The 18254-nt window shown below is 47.7% G+C and overlaps 1 protein-coding gene across 1 annotated transcript in view; it reads left to right on the top strand.

The window, feature by feature from the left end:
- The first annotated feature begins 3105 nt into the window (after positions 1 to 3105).
- Positions 3106 to 18254, top strand: part of LOC146355563 (natural cytotoxicity triggering receptor 3-like) — a 50757-nt gene continuing 35608 nt past the window's right edge. Inside the window, exon 1 of the mRNA XM_084832581.1 lies at positions 3106 to 3258. Within this exon, the coding sequence (XP_084688707.1) occupies positions 3216 to 3258 (43 nt within the window). The 5' untranslated portion in view covers positions 3106 to 3215. The remainder of the gene's footprint in view (positions 3259 to 18254) is intronic.

The raw sequence follows: 18254 nt of genomic DNA, 5'->3' as shown, positions 1-18254 counted from the left end.
TCAGAAGGAAGAGCTGGGTTGCCCACCAACAGCACCTGGACAGCAGACTGAGCAAGGCACACAGGTCACCTGGTCGCAGATGTCCACACCAGAGTGAGATGTACTGTATTCCTAATGTTTAAATTATAAACATTATTTCTACATTTGCATCTCTATGTATACATTAGCACGTGCAGACTGTATGCAAATGAGTATCCTCTTTTGTCCTCTTTTTGGGTGACGCGTTTCCCCTTTTTTAGAGGTTCCTAAGTGGCCACCCCACGTCCCCCTAGCAGCCCCTTCACTTGTCCTCTCTCCCTGGAGAGCAGGAGGCTGACGAAGGATGCTGCTCTTTCATCCCACTTTGGACGTGGCTTGCATGCTTGGAGAGCGCAGGTGTACAAGCAGTGGCAGCAAGGAGGAGGAGCGGGTGGCTATGTGTCCTCTTCTACAGAGGACTGTCCAGTCTAAGTCTGGTTTAAATACAAAGAACTATCAGAAGGGAGAGCAGGTCAGGGGCTTTGAAGTTCCCCACCCACAGTTAGCAGCACCCACAGTTAGCAGCAGGGCCACAAGGCTCTGAGGGCTGCCCATGGGCCTGCTGCAGGGGCGTGAGCCTCATCAGCTGCCTGACTGTGCCTACCTCCGACGCCAGCCCTGGGTGGATCTCAAATCGTGCAGGCCGCCCAGTCTATTCTGATGGCCCGATGCTGGAACCATAGAACAAGGGATGGCAAGTCACCACCATGCCCTGCATGTGAATATCACTGGTGGCATCTCGCAGCACTGATCTAGGTGGACCGTCCATTAGCCTTTCCCAGCACGGAAACTCTTATGGTCTTTAGACTGACATGCACACGGCAAACTTCTCACCTTCCAAAACTGTGAAAAAACAATGACATTTCCTTCCCCTGTCATTTCAGCTGCTTGCTCAGGGATCCGGGCATTGCATGGTGTGCTTTCTCTCCACCCCCCACAGATGAAGATTCGCAGCTTGAGGGTCTTCCTAACCTGGTTGCTACACACGGCAGTGTGGTTTCAGAGACTGTTTTTGTGGCCTTGCATTCTGAAGAATAATTCAAGATTGGAGATTAGATCAAGACAAACTGTTTCTCTGAAGAGTGACTGGGTGGGATTTTTCTCTCTCTTTAATGACGCTGCCTCTCCCGGAAGAATGCGGCCAGGTCTGCTGCCTTTTTGCAGGACTTGAGGTGGCCAAAGCGATGGAAAAGAAGACATGAATTATTTCCCTCTGATGTCAGGGGGAGAAAAAGAATGCACAGCATGACAGTTTACAATAACCAAGTAGGGAGACATTTTTCTCCCTCTCTCATAATACTGGAACCATGGAGCTGATTGGTGGGAGATTCAGGACAGATAAAAAGAAGGACTTCTTCACACACTGCACAGTCGAACTATGGGATTTGCTTCCACAAGACACAGTGATGGCCACCAGTTGCTGGGGAACATGGGTGGCAGGGGAGGGGGAAGTGCTGTTGGGCTTAAGTTCTGCTTGTGGGTTTCCCATCAACAGCGCCCAGCATTCCTGACCATTGGGCAGGCTGGCTGGTGCGGATAGGAGTTGATGTGTAAAACATCTGGAGGACACCAGGTTGGGGAATCTGGCATCAGTGGCAGGTGGTGCCCATTGAAGCTGGTGGGGCAGAGGGCAGGGCAAATGCTCAATATTCTCCTGAGATTGCTGAAGGAGTACAGGTGAAGACCACGTGTGGCATTTGGAAGCAGTGGAGCAAATGTACCTGGCTGTGAGGGGGATCTCTCTGCCACAAGTGGGTGCGGGACAGGCAGGGGGTCACTGCCTTGTTTGCTCCAAATGTAGAACCACCTCTGGCTGGCATAGACAATACTGAGCCGGATGGGGTATAAGGCAGCTTCCTATGTTCCTAAGAGGCGTGCAATTTCTATCAAGTGACAATCAATGAATTTTACTTATTTCTTTATTTTGAAAAGCTGATTTGGTAAATTGGGGGCAGACATGTTCTAAAAGAAATTCACAAATTAATCAACATAGGAGGAAATGGTCCATTAGGTAGCCTGGTCCCAACAAACCCCAGCTGGCCAAGTGACCTCCCAAACTTTATGCCTGAATTTTGTTCCCCATCAATGACCCTATCAAATAAGAACATAAGAAGAGCCCTGCTGGATCAGACCAAGGGTCCACTTGGTCCAGCATTCTTTGCACACGGTGGCCAACCAGCTGCCCACAGGAAACCCATAAGCATTACATGAGCGTAACAGCAGTCTCCCGCTCATGTTCCCCAGCAATTGATAATTCAGAGGCATGTTGCTTCTGAAACTTGCGGTAGCATGCAGCCATCATGACTCATAACCCCCACTGCTGCATTTATTGGAAAGAACATTGATGTGCCTTTCCAGCAGAAGCTTCCAAGGGGGCTATCTGAAACAATAAAACAATGTAAACCAACCTGGCACTCTCCAGTTGTGTAGGACTACATCTCCTAGCTGGCTGGGGGATTATGGGAGTTGTAGTCCTACACATCAGAGTGCACTAGATTGGGGAAGGCTGATAGAAATGAAGCAAAACCTAACGAACAAGAAAACAACACATTTTAAAACAGCAATGAAACAAAAGTACAAAGAACAGTGCAAATGGATCTCAGTGAAAGGCAAACAGTCCCAAGTATTCCGTTACCCATTAAAAGCCCAGGAGAATAAAAAAACAAGTCTTTGCCTGGCACAGAGAAAACCACAGAGTTAGTGCCAGCCAAGCATCCTCGGGGAGAGCATTCCACAGCTGCGGGGCCACCACCAAAAAGGCCCTGCCTGTAGTCATGCCAAGACTTGGAGTCAGGTGAGGCCTTGGGATCCGGAACGTACCGAAAGGCCAATTTGATGCGATTAGATTAGAAGTTCACACTTCCATTACCCTAGTTCTTGTGAGTGTGAGAGCAAGGTTATAGGTTATTAGAAGTTAACCCATGTGTGCCTGTTCTCTCTCTCTCTCTGCTCTAACCCACCAGAGTCCCTCCCCTCCCCCATCTTCGCCCCTTCGCAAGCACCCCACAGCCTTCTTCCCCATCTACCCCACAAACAGGAAGCCGCTTGTTTAGCAGGCACTGGGTGGTGATGATTAGTAGCGAGCATCATTCGGAAACAGGACGAACAGCTGCACTTCCCCATATCTGACCACCTTCCCGAACACGCCTTTCATTTCTATCTGCCCTCATCAACCTGCCCTTGCTCCAGCAGGCATCATGGATATGAGGACTCTTCACCTGACGTTTGCTCTGCTCACAGGTACCTTGGGGAGGTGTGTTCACGCTTGCGCCCCTACAACAAAAGCGTCTGAGGGTGTGTGTGCGTGCGTGGCAGTGGTGGTGGGGTGACTGGAGAGCCAAGGAAGGCCACCCAATGCACGATTTGGGGAATGCGTCACGATTACCCTAGATTCCTAGCATCGCCAACTTTGTTTTTTTTCTAACTGGCCCTGCTCCTGTGTCTTTAGCACTGCCTGACAAACAGAAGTTAGCTAGGTAAAGCTCTTTCTGATTACGAACGTAAAATGATAAGGAAGGCTTCACCTGCTTCTCTTCTGAATGTCCGGCTGGTGTTAAAGACAAAAAAGGAGTCGAAAAAGAAAAAGAAAACAACCAGGAACTCAGAGGTCTGTTGGATAGACCTGGTGGACAGATCTGGCTTGCACCCGGGCTCCAACGTATCAAAGCTTATTTGGAAGTGGCGAAGAGTTTTAGCCTCAGGTTATGTTGGCTGCTAATGCAGTAGTATTTTTCTGCTTCTTCCTGCATCTTATGGCTTGGCTCAACTGTGGTCTGAATGATGTGGGTTGGTCTGTAGGGAGCTGGTGGCCAGACAGCCCTGCCTTGCAGGAGGGTTCTGGAATCTGCTGAATGCTAGGTGAAAGATAGCTTAAACAGATACCTTATAAGGGTCAACTGAATGGAAAAGGTCACAGCTCAGTGGTAAAGCACTTGCTTTGCACACTGAAGGTCTCAGGTTTGATTCTTGGCTTCTCCTCCAGGTAGGGCTAGGAAAAACTCCTGACTGACCCTCTAGAGCAGCTTTCCCCAGCCTGGTGCCCTCCAGAAGTTTTGGACTTCAACTCCCATCAGGTCCAGCCAGCATAGCCAATAGTCAGGAATGCTGGGAGTTGTAGTCCAAAACATCTGGAGGGCACCAGGCTGGGGAAGGCTGCCCTAGGGGTCCACTACCAGTCAGTATCAAGATGCTGAGCTAGATGGACCAATGGTCTGGCCTGACGCAAGGTGCCTTCTTATGTTCCTGATGGGTAACAGTAGGGTAGAGGTCAGCAACTGGAGGCCTCCAGGCCAAATCTGGCCTCTGGGGGGGATTGTCAGCCCCACCTCCGTTGTCAATCCAGAAGTTAGAAGTACGTGCGGAAGAAGCATTGGCTGCGGCAGCGGGGTTTGTTGGCAGCCATCTTGGGCAAGAAGCAGGGGCTTAGATCTTCACCCTCCATCATGACTTCAGAGTAGCCCTCCCTAAATGCTAGGGTGCTTCCAGACAAGGGACTCTTAGCACTAGCAATTTAAAGGCATTGTGAAGCTGTTCCATCTTTTCCTCCTTTAGCAGATTTTTTTTTTATGGTAAGAAAAACAAAAGCAGAAGAAGCAGTGAGAAAACATGGGAGGAGGGTTACAAATGGGGAACAACGACATCTGAACCCCTTGTAAAATTCTGTGAATCAGGCAGAGTACAGGCACAATAAAAGCCTAGTCTGGAAGCACCTCTAATTGCTGATCAAGGACTTAGGCTTAGAAGGAGACAAGACCAAAAACAGGAAACATAACAGTTTTTTCTGGATTGGAGGATCAAATTATATTTCTTGAATATTTGAGGTGGATTTGCTCCTTTCTTTACAGAGTATTGTGGTTATAGAAAGATGAGCGAGGCAGCACTGGGCATATAGATTTGCAGAAAAATACTGTCTCCCCACCCCCACCCCAATTTCCCTCCTAAAAATGGATAAACCTGACCCCCTGCCCCCCAAAACACCACACACAGGTAAACACAGGTGTCAGTCTTTGAGTCCTCCATAGCTGTAAGAGCTCTGGCTTCAGTACTGAACTCTGACTCTGAGCACAGGAGGCCTACAGCTCCGGAGAAGCTGTTGGTAGGGAGGGCTGGAGAGAAAGGAGGAAGCGTTAGAATGTGTGTGAGAGAAAGAATGGGATGTGGACATAGGATGTATTACCCCCCCACCCCATGGGTATTCGGACATTTTTGTAGGTCTGTATTCTTTTAAAGCAATGTTTCCCCAGGAGACAACATTTTTAGCTGGCCCGGAAAGACAGCTGCATTACAGCCTTTGCAGGGAATATATCCTTGGTTTTATATGTACTTTTATAAAGAGCGTCATCAGTTTCACTTCCCTACTTTTGATGGTGCTAGACTGAAAGTGTTTCTTATGGGGAAGGGTGGGGCAAAACACACAACCAGCCTGGAATCTTATATCCCCTACCTCAGAGTAAGCTCCATTGAACTCAATGGGGCTTACATCTGAGTAGACACACATGAGGCTGCACTGCATGTCATTCAGTAGCACTGCTATCTTCCTTCTTATCAGAGAGCACCTCCCCAATATTCTATCCTGTGGAGAGCGATCGGACAGGGAACTATGAAGCATTTGTGGGAGGATGAAGGAAGTGGACATGTGGTTCAAGCATTCTAGCCATTCTTTGCAGAACTGAGTGAATAAGCTCTTGTAGTACACCGGTGCTTTTTAAAAAGGGATCTAGGGGAGTTCCAAGAAATTGCAGATCAGCCCATAAATCTAACATCTACATGTCAGGCTGCTGTTAAAAACAAACGTTTATTTGTTTAACTGTAGGTTATAGAATATAAAACCATGTAAAACAATGAAAAGGGATTGTAATGTTAGTTTTTGTAGGCAAGCCAAGAGAGAACTAAGCAAACCAGCTAGGTTTATAACAGTTCAAAGGGACATCAGAGAACAGTCAAAGATTTGATCACATAAACAGTTGCTTTAAAAAGCATTGGAATGGTTGAGAACTGGGCACTTTGGATAGAAATTCTAAGCCATTTTGAGCACTTGGTATCTCTTGGCTCACAGAATGAGAATTTTATTTTGATATGGTCAAATTTCTATCAGGCAGCGGGGAATGGTCTTTGAGCTTTCAACAAACTGGATAGTCATATTAAAGTAAACATTCACTTGCAAACTTGAATAGACCTAGAACAGGCTGAGCCACAGACAGCAATCACTCGAAGTAAGATAAGAGCCTAATTGCATAACTGAATGATAATGAAGCACTTGAGGGAGATATGAAATGTTAACATTTGTAAACCGCATTGTATATTATCTTTTCATGGAAAAGCAAGATATAAATATTTTAAATGAATACAAATAAATAAAATGATTACTCCAGAATCATTCAAATCAAAGATGAATGGGTGGGCATCAATTCTTGCCAAGTTGTTTATATGCATTAACAATTCCAGAAAACGACCAAATGGCTAAGGAACTAGTATAATGATTTAAATATATTCACTTCCAAAATCCTATCCCCATTTATGTGCATAAGACGTTTTGAAAAAAACGTAACAGAAACCATCATGGTAATGATCACCCAATTAATTTAATAGATGTCACCGCCACATTGAATGTGTTCTATTTGCTAATTAATGCAGAAGAGGGAAACATCTAATAGCATAAGTGTGAAGAGCAAGTAAGCAGAAATGAGGCTCTCCACAGTGATTTGTAAGTACACAAAGAAACCCATCTAAAAGAATTCCTGTATATTGATTCCCCCGCCCCCCGCCAATGGTCCTCAAGGAGGCTAACAGTAATAAACCCAAGATGAAAATAAACATAGTTAAAACGCTCGTAGAAACAAACAGATTAAAAAAACAATTAAAAACTACAACAATAAAATAGCATCCAGTCCAATGGAGCCTGCTTTGGCAATAGACCAGCTTACATGCCAAAGGCCTGCTTGAATAAAAATGTCTTTGCTTGCCATTGGAAGGCCAATAGAGAGGCAGCCAACCTGGTCTCCTTCAGCAGGGAGTGCCACAGCTTGGAAGCGGCCACTGTAAAGGCCCTCTGTCGCATCCCCACCAGACATGCCTCTGATAGCAGTGGGACCAAGAGAAGAGCCTGTGCATAAACTTCCATAGATCTCGTCAAGCTTTTTTAGTTAGTGAATCGCCAGGGTTTTTCTTTCTTACTTTACTAAAGTAATAGAGTACTACAGATGCCTGCCAATCCTCATTATAATTCTTTATTCTGCCATGAGAGTTACAAGTGGAGTGGAGGAATATATTTTTGAGAGAATACCTACTACAAGATGGGATGCCACGGCTGTTTGCAGGCTTCGTTTTGGTTTTGTTACATTCCTAAAGTGATAAACAAACTGAAATGGGCTACGTAGCCCCTTATCTTCATTTTAGTGCATAACGTGCTTATTTTAATGTGCATTTTAGTGCATAATGTGCCAATGGTATAGCCTGGATTCCATGCACATGAATAGGGTAGGGAGGCTGTTCTGGTAAAGTGTGCTACTTCAAAACGGGGTAAGCCAGCCAGCTGAGCGAGTCCCGGGACGTCTTCCCCAAAGCCCTGTCCTGATGGCGCCCCTGCCATGGATTGAACCAGGGCCCATCTGCATACCGAGCAGAATGCTCTTCTGCCGAGCACTGCCCCCCCCCCCCAGAAGATTTTGGAAGTTGCAGCAAGGAAGCACAACTAGTGATAAATTACTTCAGTGTCCAGCAAAATGTAATTGAAGAAGTTCCAGCAGGGATTCTCAAACGCTCTGCAGTCAGGGCCCCACTGAGACAGCTGAAAAGGACTGAGGCTCACCAGTCACAAAATGGTAGTGCAGGAGCCGAGCCAGTCACAAAATGGTGGCAGATGGAGGCAGAGTTTGGCATTATCAGCTGGACGTTACTGATATAATTTTGTATTGATACCTAATCCCTCTTTGAAAATTGCTAAATACTTTGCCACAGTGATTTCCTTGTAGCAGGGAGTTCCAGATTCAGCTTTCCTCGTGTTAAGTACAGACACTGGCTCTGGAGGTATTGTGACTCAGCCTCCCCATCGGTGCCAGCTCCAGGTTTTTGAGGGCAGTTGGGCAAGACACCCTCAGTGGGCCCCCTCCCTCAGTGAGTTTGCCTTCTCACTGCCATGGTGACCAGCCGCTATTGCTCCTCTTCCTCTTCCTCATCATTTCTACCATTTGCCTGCTTGACAGGCAGACAGCCAGGGAGCAAGGAGGCAGTAGCATCTACTGCTCTGTCTGCTCATCCTTCTCACCACCACCCTTGTCTGGGTCAGAGCTAGAGGAAAGTGAACAAGCAGGTTGTAATGGTGAAGAGAAGGATCAGGTCCAAAAGGCTCTTGGTAGCTTCCCCCTCCTCAGTGTGGGCCCTCAGCAGGTGCCCATCCATGCCTACCCTGATGCCAGCCCTGCTCCCCATTTCAGGCAGAATTTGCTGATTCCATGAGGCTCTAAGTGGAGGACTTTTTATATAGTATTGTTTTTCTCTGCACCTCACATGCATCTCAAAGTATTCTTATTCAGCTCCTGTCCTTTCTTCCTCCTGTTAGATAAAAAATTCTTGCTTCTGGTTGAAAGAAAGGATGCCAGGCAGGCAGCAGTGGATCCAACACTATTTTATTAGTCGTTTTGCAAAACGGGTGCAGAGCAGTCTGGACCCCGAGCTAAGCATGCACTAATCTTTTATACCTTATCACTTCTATTGTTCTTGCCAGTAACCAATAAACAGTCAGCACAACAGCTTACCAAGCCAGTAACCAATAAACAGTCAGCACATCAGCTTGCCAAGCTGTTAGTCATAATGCGGTTCTTTTCTGCTCCGCCTACATTTTTCCCGCCACTTGGGCTCTACGTGACTGAGGCGCCAACCGGTTATGGAGTCTCTTTTTCTAACAATTCCCTCCTTTAAGTCTTTACTCACGTCTTAAAGAGTTTTAAAACGGAGTCTCCTTATCAGCACAATAAAGCAAGAGCATCTGTTTTGACAGAGCGGTTTCAATTAATCGCTGGGATAAGCCTCTGACGCAGGGGATAATGCAACAACCAAATAATACTAAAACTCCCACCACTACTACGAGCGAGATTAGAACCGAGGCTGCCAGGTGTTTCCACTTACCAAACCAGTTTTCTAACCATGCCGTCAGGGGGTTATTAATCCCCGAATTTTCGGCCAACTCTTCAGATAGTGTGGTGAGACCTTGCAAAGCCTTCGTCACCGTGCCATCTGGGGCGGTGTTATTGGGGATGAAGGTGCAACACCGTCCACCTAGCATAACACATACTCCTCCCCTCTCTGCTAACATCACGTCAAGAACATGCCGATTTTCCCATGCCATTTGACTAGTGGCATCTAGCTGCTCAGCTAGTCCTTTTACAGCGTCACGAGTATAATTTATAAATCTTTGCTGATTATAATAAATGTAATTGATCCAATCTACATTTTTATTAATAGTCGCCCACCAGAATAGGGTCGACTCAAATCCAGCAGCGATTTGGTTTCTCCCTTTGAATTCATCTGGTACTCCCCTGGGCACCCCTATAGAGTCAATATATATTTGGCTGTCAAAGGGGGTTTCCGACCATTTCTGTCGAAATCGGCCAGTTCTTCTTGTTGGGTGGTATGCAATAGAAAAGGGGACTGCCAGCTGAACTAGCCCACAGACTCCTGACCAATTGGAGGGCAACACTTCATACAACTCTAGGCCCCCACAATACCACCAGAGGTCAGCCCGTGGGATTGAGAGAGAATTATTCTTGAAGCTGGTGGAATTTACATATCCCCATCTGTCTGTTAGGTTTCCTACAGGCTCACTTATGTCTGTAGAACTTCGATGTATACACCCAGTATGATTCTTTTGTTGCACAAAAGCCACGGGGGGTATAACGCAATTCTCTATTTTGAGGGGAGGGTACAATCTATTGAGGGTCTGGCACTCCTCCTCTCCCCATGCGTTGGGATGCTGGAACAAATGGATCACACAGGTGAGGAGAGAAGGAGTGTCCCATCCTAGAGGAAAAGGCAGTACCTTTGCTACCGATCTTCCTGCAGCACAAATAAAACAATCAGACTTATTTAATGACTTGGCAGTATATTTTACCCATTCTAGCCATACATTATTACATTATCCCATACATTATTGGGATCCCTAATCTGGCCTTCCAGGGGCGCTTCCCTATTTCTGGGATCTTTATTAAGGGTGTGCATGGGGCTGCAGGGGTTAATCTGGCTTGCTTCACTATTTGCTTAATATAGTCTGATGGACCCGTGGCGGGATCCAGCGATCTAATCCCCACTGCCCTCCCTTAGTGAGACAAACTTTGGCCCCCAGCGGTAGTTGGCTTCTCCGAGTACCAGTATAATAGGTGTAGGGTTTGGTTAACTGTATTTCGAAAACCTTTTTTCCTAAGCAAGTAATAGACTTCATGGACTTATAATATTCTGCCCCTAGAGAAGTCCTGAAGACCGTGTTTCCCCCTTCTTGACAACAAGATTGCTTTGACCCCATTACCCCATGGGTAAGCAATATCAGGACCCAGAGCCACCCCATTTTAGCGGGGAGTGGCTACTTTATTAAGCTCGGTTGAGTTGGATTTTGGCCTTTCCTAGGTGTTGGGACTTATAAACAAGAGGTGATTGTGGCTCCTGGATGACTTCTTCACCTGTGTCCCTGGCAGCTTCCAGAGGTGTGCCAGGGAGCAGAGGACTGTTGCCCGTGTCCTCCTGTTCTCTCCGGATGACAGGAGGAGGCAGGGGTCATCTAAATGGTTTCAACCGGCTGCAATGTGTCCATTTGCTAGAACCTACAAGTTTTACACATGAATGGCTGGTTGGTCCCACCAGGTAGGGCCATTCCCACCCTTCCTTCAAAGCTTCTTTATTCCACTTTTTCAGCAATGCTTCATCTCCTGGTTGGAAGAGATGGATGGGGGCATCTAGCGGCAATCTCTGTAAAGGGACAGAGTAGGCCCATAGCTGTGAAAGAACAGACTGTAGAGAAGTCAACTGGCCCCTCAACATTTGATCTCCCATCTCCCATTTGACCTCCTCCCTCCTTCCGCAGTGTACCCGGGGCGGGAATCCAAACATTAGCTCAAAGGGGGACAGCTTTATGTCTTTTCTTGGCATTTTTCGAAGCTTTGTTAGGGCTATTGGCAGAGCCTCAACCCAAGTGAGCTTTACCCCTTGCTGGAGCTTGGTTAGAGTCTCCTTGAGACTCCAATTGGTTCTTTCAATCTGCCCACTCGCCTGGGGTCTCCAGGGGCAGTGTAAGTGCCACTCTACCCCCAGAGCTCGTGCCAGCCCCTGCGTAACAGCTGAGGTGAAATGTGAGCCCTGGTCGGACTCTATAACTTCAGGCAGGGAGAACCGGGGCACCACCTCCTGTAACAACTTAGCAACTACAGTCTTTGCTTGGCAGTTTCTGCATGGGAACGCTTCTACCCATCCTGTCATTTGACACACTATTACAAGCAAATACCTGTAACCCCTACATGGTAGCATTTCAGCAAAATCAATCTGTACCCTCTGGAAGGGATAGTACGCCCATGGTCACCCTCCTTTTGGTGGAGGGGGTGCCCTGGGGGAGTTAGTTTTCTGGCAGATCTCACAGGTTGCGGCTAGTCGATGGGCTCGTACAGTTAGGCCAGGAAAGACAAACAGCCTTCTGCAATAGTCAATCATGGCTGATGCCCCAGGGTGTCTAAGAGAATGATGCACTTGTTCTAGGATAGTTCCCTGCAGGGTCTGCGGGAGAAGCAGTCTTCCATCCGTCATCTGGATCCATCCGTCGTCACGAGGACTTACTTTGTGCTCTTGTGCCATTTGCAACTCGGAAGGGGAGTATGTGGGGCGCTCTTCCCTTCTGGGTAAGACAAGGAATGTCCCTTGGATTCCTTCCTTGGCTGCTCTCTTTGCGGCCTCATCCGCTCTTTGATTTCCTTGCTTCCATTTTTCCTCTTTTTCTTTTCCGTGGGCTCGGACGTGGATAACAGCCACTTGTAAGGGTAATTGGAAGGCATCTAGAAGGTCCACGATTAAGCCGCCATTGGCAACTGGGGATCAATTTGCTGTAAGGAATCCCCTCTCTTTCCATAACTGTCCGTGAGCGTGCACAATGGCAAAGGCATTTTTACTGTCAGTGTAAATGTTTACTCGCTTTCCTTTGCCTGCCTGCAGAGCTCTTGTCAAGGCCTCCAGTTCAGCGGATTGGGCGGAGAAATGAGGAGGCAGTCATTCTTCGTGGACACTCTCGCTTTGGGTGACGACAGCCGCCCCTGTGTAACGCTTTCCGTCCAGCATGTAACTGGACCCGTCTACAAACAAATCTTCGGCTCCCTCTAACGGTTCATCTTCAAGATCTGGCCGACCTTTGGTATCCAAATCTAGTATTTTGAGACAATCATGATCTGGGAGCCCCGGCCCACGTGTGGCCTGTATTGCCGTTAGTGGGGTGGCGATATTGAAGCTGGAGCAGGCCTTGAAAGTGAGGTTTTCGTTCGTTAGCAGGCCTATTTCATATTGGGAATGCTGAGCTGGGTTGAGGCATTTGCTTCCTCCCCCTGACCCTAAGATTTGTGGTACCCCATGTGGCACCCAGACCTCGATGTCCCTCCCATTGTCATTTTTTCAGCTTCAGTGCAGATTAAGGCTGTCGCCACCACCGCTCTCAAGCAGCTCGGCCATCCTCATGCCACAACATCAAGGACTTTGGAGTAGTAGCCCACTGGCCTCCAGGAAGGGCCCGTCCATTGGCAGAGTAGCAGAGTACTCCCGAGGCTACGCCCTTATTTTCATGCACATAGAGTCTAAATGGTCGACTGGGATTTGGCATAGCGAGGGCCAGTGGTGACACAAGGGCAGCTTTAAGGCTGAGGAAAGACTTATTCATTTCTTTAGTCCATTTCCATTTGTCTAATTTATCTTTCTGCAGTGCCTCATATAGTGGCCGTGCTATTTCTCCATAGTTGGCTATCCATAGCCGACAGAATCCAGTCAATCCCAGGTAGGCCCTTAGTTCACGGGGGGACGTAGGGACAGGGGTGTCACGAATGACTTCGTCTCTTTCTGATCCCAAGCTTCGGGTCCCCTTAGCTAAGTGGTAGCCTAGGAATTTTACAGTTGGTCAGACCAGCTGCACCTTTTCCCTTGACACCCTATAGCCCCCCTCTGCTAGATGATTAAGGAGGGAAATTGTTCCACTTAGGCACATATCCTTGGCCTTGGCTGAAATCAGGAGGTCATCACAATACTGGAGGAGATGCACCTCAAGGTGTTGATGGACCCAAGGCTTGAGGTCCTTTTGAAGCTGCTGGCCAAAAACGACTGGTGAAAGATTGAGCCCCTGAGGGATCACTGTCCGTGTTAATTGAACCTTTGACTCACCCTCTGGGCTCTCCCACTCAAAGGCGAACAAAGGCCTCAAATCAGGGTGGAGTGGGATACTGAAGAAAGCGTCTTTTAGGTCTATGACAGTGAACAATGCATGATCTTCTGGAATTCTTACAAGGAGGGTATGTGGGTTAGGGACCACAGGGTAGGGGGCCTCGATCTGCTGGTTAATGAGGTGGAGGTCTTGCACCAGACGAAACCCCTTGCCCCCCCTTTGGACACAGCGAGAATGGGCGTGTTGTAGGGGGACATTATCTCGACGAGTCGACCTTCCTCTCGGAGTTTCATTATTACTGGTTGTAGACCCAACTTCCCTTGGCGGGAAAGGGGATACTGTTTCACATGAACTGGTTTCGCCTCCTCTTTGAGAGGAATTTTGTACAGTGCTGCCAATTTGGCACGAGAGGCCCCTCCAACCCTGGCCCAAACTAGAGGATTGACTCTGTTTTCTATTAAGCACCAGTCTTCATTTGCCTCTGAGGTGGGTTCCTCTATGGCTTTCAAAAGGGCCATTTGATACTTACTGCTCTGTTGCTTGGGGAGTCGTACTTCCATTCTTCCATCAGGAGTGAAAGTGATCTCAATTTGGAGCTTAGTCAATAAGTCCCTCCCTAACAATGCCACCGGACAGGAGGGGTACAGACAAACGTGTGTTCTAGGTGTGTTTTCCCAACTTTGGTGAACAAGGGACGAGAAAGGGGCACTCCGGTTGCCCTTCCCTCGACCCCCATTATGGTGGTAGATCCCCCACTTCCCGTTGGTGGCTTGCTAAGGGGGAGGATGGACAAGGCGGCCCCTGTATCTACAAGGGCATCGTAGGAGCGGCCCCCAACTTTAATTTTGATCATGGGGTCCCGTCTTGCCTTGGAGATGGCCAAGAGGGGGCCGGGCCCTGGTCTGTCCTAATCTCTTTCTTGTTCATACAACACTCTTTGCCCTTCCCCCCTACTTTCTTTCTCTTTCTGTTTTAGGGCTTCACAGTCTCGCTTCCAGTGTTCAATCTTTCTACAAAAAGCGCACTGATCCTTTCCTAAGGGAGGCCCTTTTCTGTTCCCCTTCCCACCCTTCTTAATCCCTCCTTCTTCTGGCTTGAGAACTGCAGCAAGTAATTTTGCCTGCCTCTTATCTTTTTCTTTCTCTTCTTCTTCCTCTCGTCTTTCATAGACCTTCTGGGCTACTTCAACCAGGACTCCTAAATCAGCCGCTAGTCCTCCTTCGACTTTCTGTAACTTCTTTCTGATATCTTGGCGGCTATTTCCTACAAACTGCGTTGTGAGAACTCGTAGGTTATTTGGGTCATTTAGGTCGATGTCAATATATTTGGCGAAGGCTTCTCTCAGCCTTTGGAGGAAGACAGCGGGGGGTTCGCTTTTGTCCTGTTTTAACGTCAGGACCTTTTGCAGATTGGGGGCCCTTCGAGCGGCCTGTTTCATGCCTGCTAAAACAAGCCGAAAGTATTCGGCATGTAATTGCCTTTGCGCCGCCGTGGCCACTCCCCAGCCAGGCCTCCCAATGGGCAAAACCTCTGCCACCCGCTCTTCAGTCGCCTGGGGGTTCTCCTCTCTAAATCTAGCCCGTGCCCCCGCAAGAATAGTTGGTTTCTGACTAAGGAAACAAGTGTTTAATAATATTTGTGTGTTGTCCCAGGTAGGATTGTGTGTGAGCCTCACATTTTCCATTAAGGACAACAATGGACCGGGGTCCTCCTCAAAGGGAGGATTGAACTGTTTCCAGTTGTACAAATCAGATGTCGTAAAGGGGGCGTAAACAAACATTATCCCCTGAGAGTGTTGGGTGGTAGGATCGGGGACCTCTCTAATAGGGAAGGTCAATTTCACTGGTGGCTGCGGGTCCTTTTGTAAATTGTAATTAGGCCCTCCTTTAGTTTCCCCCTCTTTATCAGGTGCCTTTTCCTGGGTTTGAGGTCCCCAAGCACCCTTCATCTCTTTAAGATTTTTCTCGAGCGCATCCAAACAATCTTGGAAAGTGTCCTCGAACTCAGTCATAGACTCGGGACCGGACCTTGGCTCACGAGGGGGTCTCCCTCGGGAATTTTTAATGGTTGCAACCCTTGGGCAGGCTCCCTTGGAGGAAATGGAGGCTGGGGCAGGCGTGGTCCCCCCGTGACAGCCGTCCCGTAGGGAGGAGGAAGTAATGGATCCTCGGGGACCGTAGCTACCACCCTAGGTGGTCCCTTCCTCATTAATTTTTTCTAGTTATCACAGAGAAGGCCAAGGACATACATTTAACTACCCACAGGGCGGGCTTGCCGCCGAGGGGTACGCAAGTTGCCCATGAATCAATATAGGGGAACTGGTCCCAACTTCCCCTCTGTGTTACTATTATACGTTCATCAGAAACTAAAATCGGGTCAAAAGACCCCCCAGGTGGCCATTTGGGCTCCAATATCGGCCATTCCCTGGTACAAAGAAGGACAAGACGATCCTTCGTCATCTTAGTTCCATAATCTTGTTTGAAATGTGACCAGTTGTGCAAACAACACTCCAAGGACGTATGGGACTCTCCCGTGGGCCTGGATTGGGACCCGCCCATGACGGTGGGGATTTCAATCAACAATTCTCGCACTTCGCCCTCCTCTGACCCAGCCCATCGCCGGGGTAGGGAAATGCAGATCGGGGCTCCTCACTCGCTTCGCCCGTAGGCGTCTCACACAATCACAAACACACCACCGTCCCGCGTTTATCCCCTAATGTAAGCTGTTTCACTTACCCCAAAGGCCTCTTCTGTCCCGCCTGCAGCCGTGTTCAGCTGCTTATTGATCCACTGCCGGTGCCTAAAAGGAGGGATCACGTCTCCCTCTCCCTCTGGCGTTGGTCCCCAAGTGCCTTCGCCGCTGCCAACGTGAGGAGAAGGCAGTGTAAAACAACCGCCTGTGGCCACTCCTCCTCCACAGCCCCTTGGCTCAGCGCGAAGGGGACGCGCCCCGAAGCAGGATCCGAGTCACGGCACCAAATTGTTAGATAAAAAGTTCTTGCTTCTGGTTGAAAGAAAGGATGCCAGGCAGGCAGCAGTGGATCCAACACTATTTTATTAGTCGTTTTGCAAAACGGGTGCAGAGCAGTCTGGACCCCGAGCTAAGCATGCACAAGTCTTTTATACCTTATCACTTCTATTGTTCTTGCCAGTAACCAATAAACAGTCAGCACATCAGCTTACCAAGCCAGTAACCAATAAACAGTCAGCACATCAGCTTGCCAAGCCGTTAGTCATAATGTGGTTCTTTTCTGCTCCGCCTACATTTTTCCAGCCACTTGGGCTCTACGTGACTGAGGCGCCAACCGGTTATGGAGTCTCTTTTTCTAACACTCCCTTCTCCTCTCATGCTTAACTTGTAACCTCCCGCCACACACACACACACACACACACATATACTGCCAGTTTCTTTCATCCCTCCCTCCTACTGGAGGTACTGGGTTGGCAGCAGCGCTGAGACCAACCTGAAAGTCAGCTGAGACCCACTGTTGGCTCCCAGCCCACAATTTGAGAACCACTGATTACGGCGGTTACAGAGATTTAAACTGAACATTTCCAGAACCTCTCAAGCAATATTGGGCTTTACATACAGAAGAGGTGGTAGCACAGGGCCAAACTTCACATTATGATAACACATTGAAAAATGCAGGCTAAAACTGGCCCCTTTACTCTGGAAGAAAAAAGACGCAGCCACGAGTTCCAATCTGGAAAGTGCTTCTGATCCAGGTGGGGCCCTGAAATAGTTTTCTGCTGAAAATGATCCTCTTAGCTGCGTTTTGCCCCAAAGATGGTATTTACTGGAAACAGCATCACCAGGGCAATGGGGGACATATAGAAATCAGGGGGATTTTCTGGTAGGAAACTAGTGCTGGTCCCTGGTCTGGATCAAGGCCCTGTGGTGGCCTTTCCTTCAAAAATAAAAGTGGGCAGCTTAAACGCCTTAAAAAAAAATCATGTTTATCCTAATGTGTAGTTTGGAGCTTCATTGTTCCAGCACCCATAAAATCTCCAGGGAATGTGACCTCACAAGGATCATATGAAGCTAAGATATAGGGCCATGCATACATGAATGCCTTGGAAATCCCCCAAAACTGTTTCTTAAGATCTTTGTTCTGTCTCTGTTACTCCAGTAGCAAATCTGAGATCAGAACTAGGCTTCACTTCTGTTGCCACATATGCTTGTGCAGGTCTTATTCTATACTGGCTTAAAATGTGCCACATGGACAGTTTGCTCAGTTTTTCTTTTTATGGACCACTTGAAAATTCTCGGGGGGTCTTGGCTAGGGATGGACAACTTTGCCAGTTTCACTTTCCCTTGTATTCCATTTTTAAAACAACAACAACAACAACAACAACAACAACAACTCAAGTTCTTTCCATTCTGTATATGAAGAAATTTCTGAATTCTTTTAAACTATGAACCAAATGAAATTCTCACCCACCTGCACCACCCAAATTCAATCAGCACAGATATTCCCAGCATGGAGAGGACCAGGTTATACCTGCTTGTTGTGTAGCTGTTAAAGATGAGGAGCCTGTCAAAAAAACAGAGGCAGAAATCCTCATTCAGCACAGCAAGCATGGCTGAATACACAGGGATTCAAACCCAGGTTTTTAAGAGTGAAGCATTCAAAGTTCTGGGCCTCGATGGACAAATCTCTCAAGTCTGGTTTCTCGCACATTTTTTTGTTTTGTAAACCTCACGTTCTTTCTGTTCCATTTATGAAGAAAGTTGCAAAATTTGGTAAGTTCTTATATATATAAAAAGGAGCCCAATGAAAAATCTCACCAATCACTGGCGTTGGTAGACCATATATATATATATATATATATATATATATAATCGT

The sequence above is a fragment of the Heloderma suspectum genome, chromosome 2, assembly GCF_057233095.1.
Source record: "Heloderma suspectum isolate Gila_16-S chromosome 2, 16-S_ref, whole genome shotgun sequence".
Lineage (NCBI taxonomy): Eukaryota > Metazoa > Chordata > Lepidosauria > Squamata > Helodermatidae > Heloderma > Heloderma suspectum.
Note: the sequence above shows the minus strand (reverse complement) of the source record. Positions and strands in the feature narration are given on the sequence as shown.